General features: G+C 34.1%; 1 protein-coding gene across 13 annotated transcripts in view; it reads left to right on the forward strand.

Annotated features, from left to right (window-relative positions):
• The window catches only part of MCTP1 (multiple C2 and transmembrane domain containing 1), a 506,871-nt gene that overhangs the window by 273,411 nt on the left and 211,882 nt on the right, over positions 1–21,578 (forward strand). For 7 of the 13 annotated variants that reach the window (XR_013445693.1, XM_078067054.1, XM_078067050.1 and 4 more), the window contains exons 5-7: positions 1,925–2,036; positions 11,717–11,755; positions 20,403–20,462. Coding sequence is in view for 12 of the 13 variants with exons in the window: in XM_078067054.1 (XP_077923180.1) it covers positions 1,925–2,036; positions 11,717–11,755; positions 20,403–20,462 (211 nt within the window). In the remaining variant the exon portion in view is untranslated. The remainder of the gene's footprint in view (positions 1–1,924; positions 2,037–11,716; positions 11,756–20,402; positions 20,463–21,578) is intronic. The other 6 variants (XM_078067058.1, XM_078067053.1, XM_078067051.1 and 3 more) reach the window with 3 other exon arrangements.

Genomic DNA, 21,578 nt, shown 5'->3' on the forward strand with positions numbered 1-21,578 from the left:
TGGGTACAGATAAATGGATAATGGTAGTAGCCATATAAATATTTATCCTACTATATAATGCATTAAGATTTTACTTTGAAAGGAAACAATAGGTAATCATCATAAAGCAATCGCAAATGTTCTTAAATCTTTATCATGTAATCATTATAAAAATGTAATGAAGTTTTTTCTATTAATTTTATATGTAATCATTAGAGGAAAATGAACCGAATCAAACTGTAACCCCATGTAAAAACATATATGTATGTATAATATATACATGTATTCTATAATGCTTAACATGAATTTCTCAAGACAAAAGGAACCAATTGTCAAACCACAGTGATTAGTTGTAACTAAATTGCTAGTGGAGCAATTTGTATCACAGCTCTTATAACATTGTATCATCAGTCTAGTTTTTCATGTTTCAGTTAAAACCTCTGACATCAGATAACTGTTCATTTTTTTTTCATAACATTACTCCTTGACTTGGCAAATGAAGCATCGTGTGAAAGAGTCTCCTGGTATTATAATATCTTAGCAATAAAAAGTATCTCCTGTTGTCAATCCTGGTTGTATGGGAAAATCACCCAAGAGCTTTACAAATAATATAAATTTCCACTCCCCACCCTTGATCTATAGAACCGGGGTCATCGTGGGTAGAATTAGGGAATGTGCACTTTTTTAAAGCTCCCCAATGGATTCTGATGTGCAGACAGGATTGAAAATTCTTATTTGGACCAGCTTTCCTCACCCAGCCTTCTCCCTGATACTAGACTCTGACTGTATCATTTACTAATTAAGCTCCCTGAAGATAATGATATTATCTTTGATCTTGACATTTGGTTTTCACCCAGAACTTAGCACAGTGTGTAGTATTTCGTACGTGTTTAATATATGTTTTATGAATGAAAAGAATAAGTGACTGAACAAGTAAGGGAACATCCCTAATTTGCCAACATTTAAAGATTTAAGTTCAGTATTGAATATTCCACAGTCCCTTAAGTTTACGGAGGGCATGAACCCCTGTTTGTTCAACAAAATGAACCAAATCAAATTATATATAAAATATATTTATGTATATATCATATATACCTATATACAATAAAACTTAACATGCATTTGTTGAAATTAAAATATTTATTTAATTGAAATATGGAAAGGAGATATTACCTAACCATTGTTAGTTGAATGTGTGTTTTGTATTATTTGTAGAAGTGAACCTGGGTAATACTGAGTAATTCATAGTCTCTTCCTCAAAACTACGTAATTCTAAAGCTTTCTAAGTATTCACCAACTCCTTAAGCATTGATCTCCTTGTGTTTCTGAACCTAAAAATTGTTTAGGCATAGGTTTAAACAGCCAAAACATACAGAAGCATTATTTTAAACAATGAAAAATTGTTTAGGCATAGGTTTAAACAGCCAAAACATACAGAAGCATTATTTTAAACAATGGGGTCTGTTAAAAATAGTAACACATTGTTTTAAAATTATGTCTATGATGTCTATTATATTTTTTATACTTTATCTTTTCCCTTTTTCCCACTCATCTGTTTACTCTAAATCATGTAGTGGTCTGTAAATGACCCTCATTTACTTGTTAGTCTCAAATTGATAGAAAATAGCTGGCTTTGCTTTCTGTGTGTTTAGAGATCCTAAAAAAAGGACTTATAGATTTCTCAATACTGTTATAGTTTCTCGGTCTTCTAGAACCCCAGGAAGGACTGAGACTTCTGCACTGAACCCAAGTATTGCCAGCTGATCCACAATTGATTGGATAACTTAGTGCATTAATGATATTTCAATAGCAACAGAATTTGTACCAGGAAAGTAAAGAAGACAAAATTGACTTTCTTCTTAAAAATAATAAATTGTCAATATAGAACATATTTTTGGCTTATCCACTTAACAACTGCTCACAGTCTTAATATTTTATCTCATAGGCCCACAGATGTGACCCTAACATTGAAAGATCCCCATTATCCTGACCATTACCTTGGAGTCATTTTGCTCTCCATCATCCTTACCCCTAAAGAAGGAGAACACAGGGATGTGGTAAGTTGCCCCACAGCCTAGTAGGAGTGCTTTCTTGCTCTCACTTGGTGGAATGTCGTGAGCCTTCTTTGAACCCAGAGGTGATAATAAAGAGAAGCAGCGTATGAAAATCGGGCCTGTTCTTTGTTTCCGTAAGTATCCTGGGTATCTCTAGTCCCTGCGTTTTATATCTTTTTCAATTCAAATTTCCTGTTCTATGCTCCAGATCGGAACTTCTTGTAGTAAATAAGGGACACGTTTGCATCTTTTATTATAATTTCATTTCCCAATTTCAGACATGTTATGTTGTAGGCAAATGGCAGTATGCATTCAGGGAATACATTTGCTACTGAAGCGAATATTTGGAATTCCACATTGAGGTATCCAGACTCTACTATTTTGACCGTACTATCAGGCGTACCATAACAAAGAAAAATGAGGTGAAATTATAATAGAGTTTCTGCTTTCTGGTATTTGTTTGCTGAATGAGAAGTGAACACTTTTCATCTTCTTGATGGGCTTCCATATCGGTGTTACCCATTTTCCAGCACTGGCTGTCTGTACTTCCTTGCACACCATGCTGTTGTGACAAACTGACAAGGGATACAGAGGAGCCAATTACTCCAGCATGTTGAAGTGGCATTAAAAAATACCAGGTCTGACCTGCATCGGTATGCTTGCCAGTGCACTTCCTGCCACAATTTACCAGAGATTATTTAGTAGACTCAGTGTGCTTTCATGTACTGGGAGCTGCTCCCACTAGTTTTGATTAGAACACATTTTAGGAGTAAACATAATTTTTTTTCGGCAAGTCCAAATACCCTATTTCAGCACTGTGTGTATTGCTGTCTTAAAATAATGCATGACTAAAGTTGGTATATGTTGTCTGCTGGAAAGGTGTTATTGACATTTTCCCCTGGATTGTAGATTAGAATAGTGAATCCCAACTTCAAATTTGGAACCGTTTTAAACTCATTGAAAAATGCACCCTTTTCAACAAATGTTTTTCTCTATCCTTTCTAAAAATTAAACAATAAGCACATGTATTCATATACTGTATTTACTGAGTATGATTTACTTATCCATACTTAAGTCAGTGAGGAATAACTTTCTCTTTTCTAACAAGTCCTATAAAAACCTACTGTGAGAACTTAGCACCACAAAAAAAATGCACGTAAGTGTGCATATGCATAGGCCCATGTGTGCGAAGGGAAGGGTAGGTGAGGAAATTTTTTTACAGAGAATATTTAGAAATAGAATCCCATCATTGTAGAAGTCCCCAATTCAGAATACATTATGCAGCACAAGTATGCAGTATAGTACAATACATCACCCAGTACAAGCCAAGGAGTATATCCTAGCTGGCTAATCCATACCTAGGAATAAATTATGTGTCTGTTTATTACTTTATCCAAATAATCCTAGTATTGGCCAAAGCCTACTATAAGCCAGGTTCTATGCAAGACCCTTAGGATCCTATAGAACTTCTATCCAGAGGAGAATTCAGGGATCAAATAATTACTGAAGGAAATTTAACATGATGACTGTTTTGAGTTCTGCGAAAGAGAGGGGTGTGTTGCTGTTAAGAGCAAATACAGTAGAATTTGGTCTAGTTAGGGGGACAGGAATTCTCTAAGGAAGTCAAATGGGACCTGAGGTCTAAAGTGTGAATAGGAGCTAATAAGACAAAAACCAGGAAAAGAGAATGTATTCAAGCAGAGGAAACAGCATGTGCAAAGGCCCTGTGACCAGAGAAACAATGCCGCATTCCAGGAATTGAAAACGTCCTGGAGCTGAGAAAAGGTGGAAGCAAAGGACAGTGTGGGAGATCATGACAAATGATGACAGTGGAAAGGGGATACCCAGACTGTGTAGGGACTGTTGGCCAAGTTAAGGTTTGTGGTCATTCTGCAAAGAGCAAGGGGGAGTCTATAAATCAGAAGTGGCATAATCATTTTTGCCTTTTGAAAATAGCTGTGTAGCTACATTGTGGAAAACAGATGGAAGGAAGAGAATGGATACTTGGAGACCAGTTAGGACCAATTATGGCAAAAATCCTGGTGGAAGGTGATGGAGGTCTGGATTAGGATTGTCCGAGGTAGAGATGGAAAGAAATCAGCAGATTTATGTATAAGAGGTAAAATCAACAAAACTTAGTGATAGAATCTTGTTTTGAGATTCTTTGTTCTTTTAATGAAGAACAGCACTTCATAAATGAAAATACCTAAGTGCCTGAGGTCTTACGTATCCCAAACCATCCCTACTGGCAATATGACTGGAAATTAGAAGGATATCGTGGCTGATGTAGTTATTTGGGTGATTTGATGATGGAGGGTCTGCTGAATTTTTGCAGAAAAGGGATATTTACTAAGTGCTCTAACATCAAACTGAGGGCTTGAGAGATCAAGTTGGGACCAAGATGAAGCTGCTGAGTTACCCTAACTTGTACACAAATGTGTGTCAGCACATGCAAAGTGGTTCCCAACACTGTTTGTTCTTCAACAATTCTTATAAAAATCTTTCCATCTCCATAGTTGCTCCAAGTTGTTATTTCAGCACAATGTCTTTCTAATTAGAAAAACGTCCTTTAAAAGTATTACAGTCCCTGACTGCTGATCGTCAGTGATTTATCAAACATGAATAGGAAGAAAACAGGTGGGTTGCATGAAACAGTTGCTCATCAAAAATCTGGTATTGTTCATCTTTTCTTCCTTTTCCGTTTTCCTCATTGTCTCTCTCCAGCCCCATTTGCCCTTAAGACAAAGAGTTCTTCCTGAAATCTTCATGCCATTTTCTCAATTCAAATCCCTTTGACTACCCCAGCTTTTTGAAAGAAAATCCTTTACTGCCAAGTGTTTTTTCATTCACTGCTTTACTTCATGCCCTCCCCTTCAGAGTCCCAAATAGCACTGAATTCATCCCTCTGTGACAACTGAAAAAGGAAGTCTTCTCCCATCCCACACCAGCATTGACTTTCACCTGGCTTCTCTCTTCTTCACCAGAGAAGTGAGTAGCTTAGCGAAGACTCAATGCCTCAGAAAATCACGACCGTTGCAGCCTATACTAGAGCCAGCTTCTGGCTGGTGACCATCCTGACCTCAGTCACACCTGAGGAGTAGAGAGAAGGGTGTCCAGTGTGGTTTCACTTGCTCCTCCTTGTGGGTGTGATCAATAGCTGGGAGCACGGGGTTGGTTGTGGAGAAGTGAACTGACTCAGGCGGAGGGCAGGAAGTAGGAAAGATCCCCTATGGGAAATTCTCATGGCATCCCCAGTATCCCGACTAGTCTGCTGTCCTAGATTTGAATCGGGGTTTCTAAGCCTATGCTTATAGGATGAAAATTTCTAGCAAAGACAAATTTGCTTCTCTTTTGTTTGTTTTGTTCTATATAGCAGTTTTATAGCTATTTTATTAAGGTCTCTAAAACTGTGAAGCAACACTAATTATGAGATTTTGAGCCTCTGAACAAGGACCATTTGTTGGCTGAACAAGCATCAAAAAACATTTATTGATCATCTATAAGCATTGTGCCAGGTCCTATAATGTCCTCTTTATTCTCTTCTAAGCGTTCAGTGACCTGTGTTTATTTCTCTAATTAAATGGAAATTTCTGATGAGGGGCTTTAAAGCTCTCCAATGAGCACCATATATTCCCTCACTGGTAACCTCTGCCCCATTCATGCAAACTCCAACAGAGCTCACCTTCTCTCAAGTCTAGGCTTTCTTCACTGTCACTTGCCCTACCTGACATACTTCACCTCACCTCCCTCTTTTATCCTATCACTTCTGGTTAAAAAAAATAAAAATAAAAATAAATAAATATATATATATTATTTATATATTTATATTTATATTATTTATATTTATATATACATAAATATATATATATATATATATATATAATTATTGCTTCTGATTACCTTTCTTTTGATGACTGTCCTCAAAGCTAGTCCAGCTTTCTGTACCAGTAGTTGTTCAATGAGTTGCGGGTGAATGTCTATGAGGATTTGAAGGAATACTTCAAAGGTCCAGGGAAAGGTATTTTAAGGTTTTTTTTTCTTTTCCTTACTTCAGTGTTCAAGTTCCTGAGGTTATCACAAACAATATTAAGTACTTATTTAGTTTCCTTTTGAGTTCTTAAAATTAGTACATGAATGATCATATGCTTAAAATCAATCTGTATTGCTCTGTGAAGGTATTTAACAACGACAATGCATTAGAAGCATATCACTGTATTTTCTCCATTCTGTAACATGTCTACTATTAGCTCTGTATGTTTCCCTGGAATATATTTAAAGTTTTTTAGTTAAAAACAATCAGAGATCCAATGTATCTTTAAATTTTTATATGTCTGAAATATATAACATATTGCTGCCTTGAAAATGGTATGCCAAACTTTCACAAATTATCCAGGAACAAATCTTATTTAGAAAAATTCAAATGCAGCAGGCCAGAAATCAGTACTAAAGGCTTCAGAATTCCATTTAATATTTAGCATGATGAATAGGGAAGGAATAGAGGATGATTTTTGCATTGATCCTCACACACCAAAATTATAAGAGTTCTATTCTCTTTGATTATTAGCACAGAAATAATCTATTTTAAGCTTTTGGGATTTAAGACTTTAGCCCAAGAACCATGTGTTTATTCTTGTGCTTGTATTTACAAAACTCCACTAAATATTTTATATGTGTTAAAATAGAGAATGGAAGACATGAGTTTCAAGAGCTAGTAACAAAGTTTAACAATCAAATAGGAAATAGAACGAACATTAATGTTAAGAAAATGCTATCAAAAGTAGGAATAAATTAACTGGAAATACAGAGTATTTAGCATCACAAAGTTGTAAAGTTTCTTAATCAGTTATCTTGTGAGTTGTGTTTTTTTTTATACACTCTTAATACTGACAATACATTCCATGAATAATGCAGTTGGGATGATTTCTCCTTGTGTGGATTGCCAGTTCTAGAAATCAGTAAAACTGAAGAATGAATTGAAAATCCTATCAACCTACTGAATCTACTAAAGCCTCTAAAACATGCAATGTCTAATTACAGCAATTTAAGGAGTATAGTATGAGTAATAGCAAAAGTATTTCAAAATTGCTTATACTAAAGTCTTCTCCATTGAGTTCATCATTGAGTCTTTAAAAAAAAACTCAGATGTGAACGGATATATAGAGATATATATTTTTTAAGTTTCCAGCATTGTGTGTATGAGAAACCACAATCTTCATGGGGGGCAGGGGCATGCTGATGAGCTGCATGACACAGCTGTCATTTCTGTTTTGAATGCATGTCTTGTTTTTGAACCTACAAAATTGTGTAGTGCATACATGTGTGTCCTGTATATGGTATTTTGGTCTGATAGTGTGTTTGAGTTCTTTCTGGCTCTTTTTCTAGCAGAGTTCAATCCACAGCTTTCTTCATTGGAGAATTTGTGAAATAAAAGTGAGTTAATTTGTGTTACACACTCTCTTAGATAAACTAGACCTACAAATTGCTTGGCTAAAGCTAAAAAAATAGAAGAATGTAAGAAACATATGAATTGACCCCAGTTGGCCTTTAGCAAATTAAAAAAAAATACTTCTTTCATGTTGGTTTATTTTGCAAATTTTTCTGAATTATTTCACAGCTAACATTTTTTTTAAATCTACCTATAAAATTTTAATGTTTTGTAATATGTCTATACTATAATATCTAGCTATTCTGTGATTATTTTTATATCTTTAGTAGCCATGTAATTGCCTAAAAAAATACAATAAAAAATAAAGGTAAAAAATGGATTGAGAATGTGGAATCTCATGAAAACATAATCAGTTCTACAGCTCTATCACAGGCCATATTTTTATACTACTTATTTCTTTCACTGGCTTCAAAGAAAGTTGAGCTGCTAATGAGGTTTGATTATCCTGTAATAATATAAGGTAATGATGCTTTCAAAAACAAATTCATATGTTTCTCAGTTAAAATTAAGATCATAGAGCAAAACGTAAATCTTATTTTTCTATAATTTGCTTTATCTCCTATCTTTAACATTCCCCAAACAATCTTTCTTCTTTAACATCTCACAGATAGCAAAGGTAACAGTAGTAATACTATGTTTGTTAAATTCACCTTTTTTTGAAACTTTTCTACTGTTTTCAGTTTTATTGAATCTAGCTTAACCCAACCATCTAAAAAGAAAAAGAAGCCTGGGAGTGGGATACTTAAATCCATGATTTAGCTAGTTGGCTTGGCTCAAGAAGCAGAAATCGTGCTATAAAATCTAGGGACCACTTTCTTTCACCGTACACTAAAATAAACTCAAAATGGATTTAAGACCTAACTGTGAGACCTGAAACTATAAAAATCCTTGAAGAGAACACAGGCAGTAATGTCTCTGACATCAGCTGTAGCAACATTTTTCTAGACATGTCTCCTGAGGCAAGGGAAATAAAAGCAAAATTAAACTCCTGGGACTACATCAAAATAAAAAGTTTCTGCACAGAGAAGGAAACAATCAACAAAACTAAAAGGCAATCTATGGAATGGGAGAAGATATTTGAAAATGACATATCCTATAAAGGGCTAGTATCCAAAATATATAAAGAACCCAACACCCAAAAACCAAATAATCCCATTAAAAAATGGACAGAAGGCATGAACAGATATTTCTCCAAAGAACACATCCAGATGGTGAACAGACACATGAAAATATGGTCAACATCACTCATCATTGGGGAAATGCAAATCAGAACTACAATGAGATATCACCTCGCACCTGTCAGAATGGCTAAAATAAAAAACATAAGAAACAACAAGTGTTGGCAAGTATGTGGAGAAAAAGGAACCCTCTTGCACTGTTGGTAGGAATGCAAACTGGTGCAGCCACTGTGGAAAACAGTATGGAGGTTCCTCAAAAAGTTAAAAATAGAACTACCCTATGATCCAGTAATCGCACTACTGGATATTTACCCAAAAAATACAAAACACTCATTCAGAGGGATACATGCACCCCTTGTTTATAGCAGCATTATTTAGAATAGCCAAACTATGGAAGCAGTCCAAATGTCTATTGATTGATGAATGGATAAAGAAGATGTGGTGTATATATACACAGTGGAACATTACTCAGTCAAATAAATGAATGAAATCTTGCCATTTGCAACAACAGAGTTAGAGCTAGAGAGTACGGTGCTAAACAAAAGTAAGTCAGTCAGAGAAAGACAAATACCATATGATCTACTCATATGTGGAATTTAAGAAACAACGCAAATGAGCAAAGAAAAAAGAGAGAGAGACAAACTAAGAGACAGACTCTTAACTATGGAGAACAAACTGATGGTTACCAGAGGGCAGCTGCGTGGTGGGGGATGGGTGAAATAGGGGATGGGGATTAAAGAATATACTTAGCATGATGAAAAAAATAAATAAAATAATTTTAAAAAATCTAGGGACATTTTGAGAGTCAGTGGATCTAATAATAGAATTCTAGAAACCAAATCAGGAAAATGATGAATTTGTCCCCATAACTGCCAGATCTTTCATATTTATACTCAGGGCAATTGTTGACTTTTTGTTTGTGTCAGTGTCTCAATTCTGAAAAATGATACCATGCAGCCTATTTGTAAAGCCAGTTTTGAGAGACGGGAAAAATACCAATCCTATAGTTAGCTTTACATCTTGAAGGGCTATTGTATGCAGTGGCTCTGAGTCAGGGGATGTGGTTTTGAGCAGCAGTAGTGAATGTGTGTTATACTGAGTAGTGTTGCCCTGAGATTGAACTCTTCCTCATGCTCTTAGCCCCTTACAGAATGGAATTTTAGGAGATTCTTAGAAACTAGATGATGATAATAAATGGCCATGAGCTATGAGATTTTACTTTCTGATTTATCTTAGTTGTTCTCACTTGATTTGACTGAAAATGTTATCTCTAGGAATTATCATTCTTTGTTCATTGAAACTCTGCTTTCTGAGAAAGTTGAGCATTTATTGTCTGACTCCTGCTGGTAGAGTTGTTGTGAATATGGCATGCCATGAAAGTATTTGGTTTCCAGTTGCCTTTCAGTGATAAGGGAGAAGGTGGTGGTGGTGATGCTGATGACAGTAACTCACTTAAGATCAACAACAAGTATTTATTACATGGCCACTACATGACCATCTCCACAACCCAATGGTGGGTTTTGTTGCTTCAAAATCAATTGCACATTAGTACTTAGAAAACATATAAAATATTTCTATAAATAGTGTTTGATAACAATGCTTTGCTTTCCTGGCTCCATTCAAAAAAAAAAAATTAGGAATTATTGTAACCTTAGGAAATCTATCACTCTTCCATATTTTGGTCAATATTTAACACAGAGGATATACAGGGAAAATATAACTTATAAAACCACTATCTACAAAGAAGACAAATGAATCCTTATCTTTGACAATTTTATGATGTTCTCATTTCCTACCATAGAACTTCTATGTAATTCCATTGTCTTGGTTTAGGCCAAAGGTTGTCTTCTATATGACTTAATCTTATATTAAAATCTTTCCTTTGTCGTATTTTTGTAATTTATGAGTAGTTTCTGAAATGGTCCTGCTTTATAGTAAATTCTGCTGAAGGAGATATATTTCTTAAAGGCACCAGTATGCTTCCTTGATGTACAAATATGACTAGCATTTCAATCTCTATATTCTTTTCTCCAAATATTCCCTATTCTCTACTTCATCGGCCTTAAAGATAAGAGAGGGTAAAGAGGGTTAATCAGGAAGTTAATACCTCAGTGTTCACTGAGAAAAATTTAAAACTGGAGAGTAAATAAAAGATCTTTGGATTTTTATGACTTACTTTATACAAGAGACCACTGATCTTGGGCACTCATTAAAGATCTCCATTAGCCTTAAATAACTTGTAGCCATAATTACTACTTACTGTGAAACACACAGACAGAAAAAAACTGATTTAAGGGGCGCCTGGGTGGCTCAGTCCGTTAAGCATCTGCCTTCGGCTTATGTCATATGATCCCAGGGTCCTGGGATCGAGCCCCGCATCGGGCTCCCTGCTCAGCAGGAAGCCTGCTTCTCCCTCTCCCACTCCCCCTGCTTGTGTTCCCTCTCTTGCTGTCTCTCTCTCTCTGTCAAATAAATAAAATCTTAAAAAAAAAAAAGAAAAAGAAAAAACTGATTTAAAGGACATGTTATGGCTGAACATTTAGCAGGAAGATAGACTAATGTAGCATTTTTTCACAATTGAAAACATTTGTAGACCCCAATATAGTTAAAGATTAACTGGAAGCAGAGATAATTCTAAGATGCCACCAAAACGACAGACTTTTGAACATGTTTGAAGAGAAAAGTTACCTGGTAAAGTCATCGTACATCCTTAACCTCCATCACCAAAGGGAACAATTGCCAATCATGAGACTCAATAAGAGGTTTTGAGTTTTTTTTTCCCAACCAATAATTAAGGTATCTCAAAATTTCCATTCTATTTAAAAATACTGTCTCATTTCTGTCTACAAAAGAATAAAGCAAATGAACTCTCACCAGAAAGACTGCTTGAATGTTAAAGGTGCTCCTTCTAGCTGTGTGTATGTGATAAACAAGTTTTGTCTTGTATACTTGTTGCTGGAAACTGCCGTTTAAATGTTAAGCTTTCTCTAGAAAACCGCTGGCTGCCCTATTCTGTACTTGAGTCATAAGATAATGAAAATGCTTTATTTCATTTACAGACAATGCTAATGAGGAAGAGCTGGAAAAGATCAAGTAAGGTAATGGCTTAGCATGTGATCTTTCAGCTTTTCTTGTTGAGAAGAACTATCAACTGCATTTTCAAATCTCTCTCACACCTCTTCAAACTGTACTACAGGATTTCATCACTCTTGTTATTTTTTTCCCATAAACTTCAAGCAAATCATGTGATGCTTCTTAAGTAACTAGAAATCACACTGATCACTCACATCCACATCATCCTCTTGCTAATGCCTGGTCCCCTTCTCAGCATCATTCTCAGCATCTGGTTTCTGTTGTGTGTGCCACAGGGTCTAGAAAATGTCTTTGCTCCAGATCAGGAATAAAATGGCTGGGTTAGGGTAGAGACCAGTCCAGAGAGAAGGAAGATTCATGTAACTCTCTGTCTTTGTCCACTGAAAATTGAGTCTGAGGTTCTGTAAACTCAAAATCCCTCTAGTACTACGTCTTTGGAGTCTATAGCAAGAAGAGTTTTCCATCATGGCCTCTTCTCCCTTCAAGAAATAAATGGCTCTTGGGAGTGAGAGGAGTTTATGGTTCCTGTAACCTACAAAGACCTGGCTCTTCTTATAACTTGTAAAATATATAAGATCTAAATTAAGCTTCTCATTTGTTCAGTGGTGGTACCACTCGTGGACACAAATAAATACCAAGATGAAACTGACTTTTATATGCAGAGTCCTTGAAATAAAGGGATTTTATTTGTAAAGATCTTCTTTGTTCAAATTTCTATTTAAAAAGTCAGTATTCATTTTTAATAGTGAGTAATTTTTTTAGACCCTGGAACATGACAATCTTTTTTTTTTCCATTCTGATTGAATCATGCTATTACTTAAATTTTTCTTTAATTTTGTCATTTTTATTACTGTGAATTTAGACAATACATCAAAATGTTTTTGTATGTATGATAATGTCTGAATTTGCTTTAACAAGTATTTCTTACTGTACAGTTTCTTCTCAATTCTTATAGTATTAATGACTGCAAGATAACTTGGCTCACAAAAAGGTCAGGGCCACATTAAAAATCACCTTTATATTTTAATAAAGTGAAAAGCATTTATTAAAGAAAGTTGCTGAGTATTTCTGACTTAGTATTCACTGTGTTTTTTTATTGACCAAAATAAAGTTTCAAAAAGTCTTAAAGAAATGTTTGCACTGTTCATGTTTGTATTACATGTTTTTCTTTGTAATTGTACTTCAAAATTAGTATTATATGAAAAGTATGTATTTTTTAAAAGTGATATAATTTGGCTTTCCTCATTCTGTGTCTATATTATGACATACCTGTGTAAAAATGATGTAATACATTAATATATATCAATATTTTCTCTTCTAGATGTAGTTAAGACATAATGCTAGAGCAGGATATTATATTTAGTATTAATTAGTAAGAATGATCTATTTTATTGTAGTATAAAAGAAAGAATAAATTTATTCTTCTTTAAATAATTCATATTTAAATTTAATTTTAATGATAAATTAAGTAAACATAAATCCACATCTTTTCCTTTGGTCTACAAACAAATTAAAATGAATAATAAACATCTGTTCAACACTATTTTTACATCTAAAATTCTTAAAGTTTTAATTTATTATTAATAAGCCATTTGTACATTCAGACTGGTACATTTTTCTGGCTCACCATTGAAGATACAGAATTCCCTGTGTCTGGCTCTGCACTTATTGGGGTACTTGGCAAATTATTTTTAGCTTGTATGGTAATATGTCTTTGGGGTTTTTAGCCTAAGGGATTTTCAGTTGTATAAAATTTAATAGGGATATTGAATGCTGAGTAAAGGAAAATCAGTTCACTCATTTAGTTTTTTTCTATGAGAACATACTGAACACCTGGTAATTCATTCAAATCATCACCGTCCCCTAAAATATTTGCTGTATTCATCCATATTAGTGTGATAAGAACAGAGTGTCAAATTCAAAATCTGGGGAAAGTTTGTAACTTCAGTGACCACATAGTCCGCCATCCTTCACACACACTGAAACTGCTTCCCCAGTTCCATCCTCCAGGGATAAAATGAAGAAGGGTGATGTTCAAGCAGATTGTGCTTCTGGAGAAACTAAGGGATGAGTGGCTATACTATGTAGCATTATGTATTACCATGTTACCATTTTGTGGAAATGTATCCCTTTTCTAATTATTTCAACCTTCCCCTTGTGTCTACATCTTTTTCCTCTTTATTTTTGGAAAAAGGATATAATTTATTTGCATTACATTTAAACATAGGTATTTTATATTTGATACAACTGTCCTCAAAGTCAAAGGTGAATTTTTCATATAAACAGGTCATTTTCATCTTTGGAATCTTGATTTATGAGAATGGGGTCTCCTGCTTTTCTGTAGCAGGGCTTTGATATGAAGCCTATCTGTGAGTACCAATGGTGATTATAAAACCTGAGAATTATGAACTTTGTGGCCAAGACTTAAATATAGTCAGATAACGTTGCTAGATATTCTCTCTAGTACAGTTTTTCTTCCTCTTCTTGTTTTCTTCTGTTTTCAGAAGTGACATGACCATAGAGAGGGAAAACTAAGTTGACATAGTTACTTTTTAAATATGCACATCTCCCTGGTATACAAGTGAATCAGCTCATGGGGTTTCCCATTACTTAAATATCTGTTCATCATTTTCGTCATCTTGCCAATAATCGCCTCTTTCCATGGAAATTATATTATTTGTGGCACTCTTGTAATGCAGGATTGTATATACTATTGAAAACAAGAGCTGAATAGCCAACTTGAGGGCAGGAAATTGTAACTGCTGCTCAGGACTGACTTACATGTTATTTAGAGTAATTGTATTACCATCCAATGACAAGTAGGAAAAGAAATACACCTGCATTTACCTCTGAGAAGCAAGACTGTATAAAATACATGCTATATTTGAGTGGTATGTTAACCAGTAAATAATTATGAATTCCATCATATCTCCTCTTCTGGGGATGATAACATCCTTTAAAACTCTCCTTCCGATTTTCCACAAGCTTACTTTCCATGCTGCACATTTGTAATCCTGCCCCACACTCAGCTGTTAAAGAAAAATGTTATTTTAATAAGAAAGGGATCAATGTCTCCCTAAACTTGGGCAACTGAATAATTATCCTGGTCAAAGAGTTATACTTACATGACAAAATGCATTTTGGCAGAGAAATGGTAATGCTTTGAATTATTGCAATATTTTATTCTTTAGAAGAAGCTTTATCATTGATAATTTATTCTAAGGTTAAATTATTCAACAAGAAAGTTTCATGAGCTCAGAAGAGAAGATGTATATGTGTTTTGTGAATAAATTTTGTGGGGTCAGTCAAAAAATAGAAAAAAATAATGAAATAATTGCCTCTATCAGACAGACAGAAGCAGAAATGATTTTACACTAAATCATGTGTGTGTATGTGTTTTAATGGAGAATAATTAGTTTATCGATGAGTGTGATAATAAGCTTATGTGCTTTCAATAAATCACTTTAATTACATGAGACATAACCATTGTGATAATATAAAGATATACACACTGCAATTCATATTCTCAACAATAACAGTTTAGAAATGTTTTAAGAAGAGTTCATCCTTTGAACAATATAATATGGACTATGTGATCATGTCTCATTAGCATATCTTCTGTTACTTGATGGCTTATTTTTTTAGTAATATATCTTTTTTATAAAGATTTTATTATAATCACTTAGCATAATTTTAATGAACTATAAAACACTTTATTCGCTGGTGAATGAAGCGATTTTTAATAAGACTTTTGGCAAGGATATTGTTAATTTAAACTAGAGAACACTTTCAACTCTAAGTCTGCAGGGCATAGTTAAACCTGACACCTTGGATGGCAGATTAAAAACGCATCAGTGAAAACCTCTAAGTGCTTTAATTTAAGAAACGCTAGAGAAACAGATTAACGCATTTTTAAGTATCTCACACAGTCAGTCTGACATAGTGAAAAAAAAGTCATTATTTAACAATTATCAGGTTCTTTCTCCAAACACCTCATATTCTGATAATAAATAGATGATTTTTTAAAACCTGCAAAACACGCAAACTTTCTTGGTCATTGACTCTCTCAACTGTGAGTCATCCAGATGGCTTTTCAAATTATTATGCATAGATCTTTGAAAAAAATTTGATGGTTTACATATTTTCAAAGGAAATATATAATTCTTTTAGAAATCCCTACCACTGTTTATACTCCCAAATCTGTATTATTTGCTATCAAGTCAACCTCATAATTAAGGCTTCTGAGATTCCAAAATGCAGCAAAGGGCAAATAGCATGAGCATTTCTACTATAAAAGACTATTTTTACCTCAATCCACTAAACTCCTAAAATTTGTAGTAAGTTTATTTAAAATAGAGATAGCATAATGCCAGTAAATATTTGATTATCCCACAAAATACATGGAGCCACAATGAAGTTTTATGTTGAGATGATTTTTTTCTTGCTGCTTTGACAATATTTTCCCACAGGTATAAAATATCATACATTCTTATATATTATAATTCATAACTACCGGGATTTGCTGTAACAGTGGCTTTACATGTATGTGGCCACTCTTGTTGAATTTTTTAAATATTGTGGGTCCTTGAGGGAGCCAATCTGTATGAGTTGGCCCAAAGTGGAAGGACAACATGTAATCTCAAGCAGAGCGTGAATGCCGTGACACCTGCATGCTAGCCCTAAAATGTTTAATTGTGGGCCGTTGATTGGCCTTCACATTGTTAATATGTGTTACCCAGTGAGCTGACAATTTCCCAAGATTCTTTCTGGACTGATCAAAGGGCAGGAACCAATACAACTTGGCTCCAGGATAATGGAGCTAAGGGTTGGTTTGCAAGATTCTATTGCCTCCTAATTCAAAGATATGTATTTGTATATATATAATATACATCAGATATATCTAACATATATATGTATATATGTGGTGTGTATATATATATATATATATATATATATATAATTGAATGTGACTGAGAGATTTATTGGTTTTAAAGTCCCCTAAATATCTACAGTGAAAATAAATCATCATTTTGTGAAGATTCTGCTTTCGAAGCCCTGGTTGACAGCAGTATACACACACACATGTATGTGTTTATACACACACACTAACACACAAATAAAAGATAAGTTAAAATTTCTAGGAAAATGAAAGACAAAGCAAGGCCAGCCTTCAGTTACAGGGCATGTCCTCTGGGGAGCTGAGATTGTCTGTCTCTCATCAGAAATATTTAGGTGGACAGTTGGAGTTGCATATTTGTGTTTAATGAGTATAAATGATATGAATGCCAATCTGAGTAACCAAGAAAACAGGAAAGTAGCATTTCAGCGCCATTTCTACTTACTTCATGCCCCTGTTTTCAGTTACATAACGATCAATAGGCATATCCAACTTAGTGGGAGCATCTAAGAGCTGTAGCTTTGATAAACAGTGATTGCAGTCAGACCAGGAAAGCCTACGAAAATTATTTACTTATGGATTTATTTATTTTTAACCTCATAAATGCCCGAAGAGTTATTGATAAAAGGAAATTGTGCACCTATTAAAATATGCTGTGTAGTGTGAGTGCTACCTGACTTGACCTTCACATTTGAATCTCAGGCTTCAAATCTGTGGTGAGTGTTTGAGTATTGAGGAATTGCTGAGTTATAATAAACATGCAAAGTGTTTAAAGCCCTGTACACATTAAGACCAATAAAAAATATCACTATTAATTGAAGTTTAGTGGCTAATCCTTATTCATCTGATGACAAAGTCCTTAAAGGTTTTTATGATTTATTTAAATAGGAGGCTAAAAAACAGCAACGTATTCATTTTGTTAGGAAAGAAATTAACTGTCCTTTAGGTTTATTTCTCTGGGAAAAAAGTATATCTTTTAGATTTTTCAATTTAAAATCTTGTTACTTTTTAGATTCATAGTAGGATTTTTGATCTTTGAGGATAAATGTTCTTAGTGTATATTGGTGTTTTAGAGGCAAAAAGTAGATTTAAATAAGATTTTATCAATGGTTCTTGCTACTTTCATAAATTCAAAGCCTCAGCAGAAATAGTCAGCAATTCATTATTTCAGGATAACTTCAGTAATTTTCCTCTATTAATTTGATGCCTCTGTTTTTGTGTTTTGCTTCCTTTTGCTCTTCCTTTATAATTTTAGCACTTTTAAAATGGTACTTTCCTTCCCTTATCAACCTCTTGTCTCGATGGAGACTGAAGTATAACTAAATATCTACAACCATGATTGGAAGACCAGTCTTCTCTGAAATTCACAAACAGTTCATTTGGTTTTTCTTGCCCTCCTGATAAAATCGCCTTTTTTTTTAGAACTCTTTATCATAATGCCAGGTGTCTTATTATTGTTGTTATTATTAGAAATTCTCATGAAAGAAAAGCCTTGCCTCATCTGCTGTGGATTTTATATTCATCAAGGCAATAAATGGCGTAAGGGTCCACAGGAAAATTAAGTTGTTCCATTTGAAATAAAGGCCTAAATTTACATGAGAATGTAGGTTGTAAAATGAAATATAAATTTTAGTTGATGAATAATGACAGAAGTAATTAAACATGGCATGAAAAGCACAGCCTAGGGACCTCGGTGGATCCAAATGTGGCTAATATTTTTGTTTCTCAAATTTTAACAGAGAAGCCTACATTCTAAATCTTAATCATTAAAACTCCCCACACACAAAAAAAATTCATCAATCTCATCTTGCTCTTTGCATACTAGTCACATAATTAGATCATTAACCTCTGTATTCATCTGAGGAAGCAATGGGAAGTATGGAGTTGGTACATTTTCAATATTAGTCACTTTAGACCACCTAAACTTTAAATGAATTAACAAGACTTTTAAATGTTTAATGGTCATATTATTTGTTATAACTGCCTTGAGTCGAAAGCCAATACTTTCACATCCGTTTAAGTTGCCTTAATATATTTTACATTAAGATAAAACTCACTCTTAGTTGCATAAGTTGTGTTATTGGCTCTGGGGAAATTATTTGTGTAAGGAGACTCCAAGACTTCAGTGTCTTTAATATGATACTTTAAAATTTTTTCCACATGTTGTTAAACATGCTGCTTAATTACAAAAGAGTTGGAAATCAAAGTAAGGAGAGAATGGGTAATACAAAAGGAAAAACACGCATCCTTTGTAAAAGCTAGAATGAGATTTTTTTCACATTAAACAATGTACAGCATCGAAAAAGACTGCAATCATTCCATCTAAGGTTCATGCCCCAATGTCCAAATGTAAATATGTTTCTTAAGAGACTTGGTGTTTTTTTCTTTTTTCTTTTTCTTTTTTTTTTGAGGTACTGATATGACAGTGTGCTAAGTGTGACAGATGAGAATCATAGCTGTAAATGTAAATGAATTATAGCTTTGTAGTGCCGATAAAGCGATGTCTTAAACTCCGGACTTTTCCCCAGTCACCTCTGACATTAGCCATGCTATCTGACCAAACCCTATGCAGGGAACTTGGGAAAGTGATCTTAATCTTGTTGAGAAATAGGTTTCATGTTAAAAAAACAAAACAAAACAAAAAAAACCAGGTAGATTGTATAGATGATCTCTGATGTAATTCTAGTTCTAAATTTAAATTATTCAACTTGCTGCCCACCCTAAATATTTTAGTTCACTATTATTTTCTGATATGATTTTTGCTATCATGTTTGGAAGGAATATCTATACCTAACCAAATGAAACTCCAAGTGACTAACAATCAACAAATTATTTATTGAGCACCTACTATGCAATAGACATCATGTGAGGTGCTGGACTACTATCTTAGCTGCTAACGCAAAATCACGGAGTAATCAAATAAGTTACAAAACTTCATCTTCTCCATCACAGTGTCCATGGTCAATACTGCCCTGTAAGTGTCCCCAGTTTCCCATAATTTTACCATAACTGACACCCAGAGACAGGATGCAAAACATTCAAGTGTAAAGGATGCATGTAATGCAAATGTTCTCTTTAAAAGTGAGCAACTATGGTTTTGATTTCCTAAAGTTGAATTGGTTTCACTTTATGAAAGTCTGAGGATTAGTAATAAAATATCCAACATGAATCTGTGACTTTGTTTTCAGCCCAGTTGCCACCCTGCTCAGTATTCATTTCTTGTCAAAATTATTTTTGTGGAGCTCAAGTTAACTTACATTATCTATATTCTATATTATATCATAAAACTAGGAAGTTTTTAATAAGGCATTAAACCAAATTTGACTAGGTGTGTGTTTATAAATAAGATTTCTATTGTCATTCTTTAAAAATGCTCTGAAGGTCTATGGTGTTAACTTGTTTTGTTAAAAGGAAAATATTTTCTGACTTCCTTCAGAATCTTACAGTTTGAACAGTCGTACTTTCTAAAATAAAGTGTTAGACTCTGAGATGTAATAATCAATAATTTAAGAATAAAGAGGTAAGTAGATTCTTAAAAATGACAGAAAGAATCCTTTTTAAACTTACTACCATTGATACCGGATAGGAATAAGACAAAAAACTTTAATTATTCAAGGGAAGAAAACTAACAGTTTATAAACATCAGAAGGGTCATCAGGATATATAATTTTGGCTTGTTCATTTTGATTTTGTTGGGCTAATTAAGTATTCTCAAAAACACTTCAAAATGTAGCTAAATATTTGTTTGTTTTTAGGATCTCTCAGAAAATGAAGTGGTTGGATCTTATTTCTCTGTGAAGTCTTTCTTTTGGAGGGTAATGTCTAAATCCTTTATATTAATATTCTTGATTTTGGTTTTGAATAGTAATTTTGAAAGTTAAATATGGAATAGGAAATTCACTTTTTGAAATAGGCTCTCAGAAAAATGTATTCAATTGGCCTTTTTTATTAACTTTTATTCCAAGCCATTTGGGTGACTCTTTCATTTCTTCATTTGTATAAACTAAGAACTTCATATACCGAATATATTTTTTTGAAGTCAGTTCCTTGTGGGACCAAGTTTATCCCAAATTCTTGCCAGCTAGAGGCCCACAGCCCTTCCAGGAAGACGACGGTGCTGTCTAGAGGGTCCATTCAGTTTCTTTTTTTCCCTTCTTGTAAAATCTGCTCCATCTGTTTGAGAAAAATTTACTTCCATTACAGTGATCTTATACTATATACATACTAGATAATCAGTGTTCTTTCTTTGGAAAAAAAAAACTTATGAATTAGAAAACAGCAACTCTGCTTTTGATTTAAATAAAGAAAAAAGTGAAAATTCTACAGAGAATTTGTTTTAAATGCCATTGCAATTTAATGTTATTTACTCTTTCATGACTTACACATAGCGAGCTCTGTCATCCTTTTTGCTCTGCTCTAATTCTGCATTATGCACAGCACGATTTATTACAAATGCACTTACTAGTTTGCTGAGAGTTTCCTTCTTTCTTTGAAAATTCACATTTGGTACATGATTACCTAGCAATAGATATTGCAGAGAAAATGCTATACTTGTCAGGCCTCGCCATTTTCTTTCCTTGGCTCTAAAACTGCTCATGACTGAAAACTACCTTTCCTCTTTAGAACTTTAAGATTTGTTTTAGTGTCTTTTAAGCAGACCGGCCAGCACTAGATTAAGTCATGCAGCGAGCCAGTATAAACCGCCGCTCTTCATCATAGCTATGCTCCCTCCACGCACACTTTTTTTTTTTTTTTTTGCGGGCTTTTATTGATGGGAGCTTATTTTAATTATTATAGAATCTTCATTTCCTTTCAGTCTACTGATGGCTGCCTTCACTGATGTTATTCTGTGTCTTTGCTAAAATAATAATAATTTCTTTGATATGTTCATGCATTATCCATGAAAACACAGAGCGACTGCTGTTGAATTG

This window comes from Halichoerus grypus, chromosome 2 (genome assembly GCF_964656455.1).
Source record: "Halichoerus grypus chromosome 2, mHalGry1.hap1.1, whole genome shotgun sequence".
Classification (NCBI taxonomy): Eukaryota; Metazoa; Chordata; class Mammalia; order Carnivora; family Phocidae; genus Halichoerus; species Halichoerus grypus.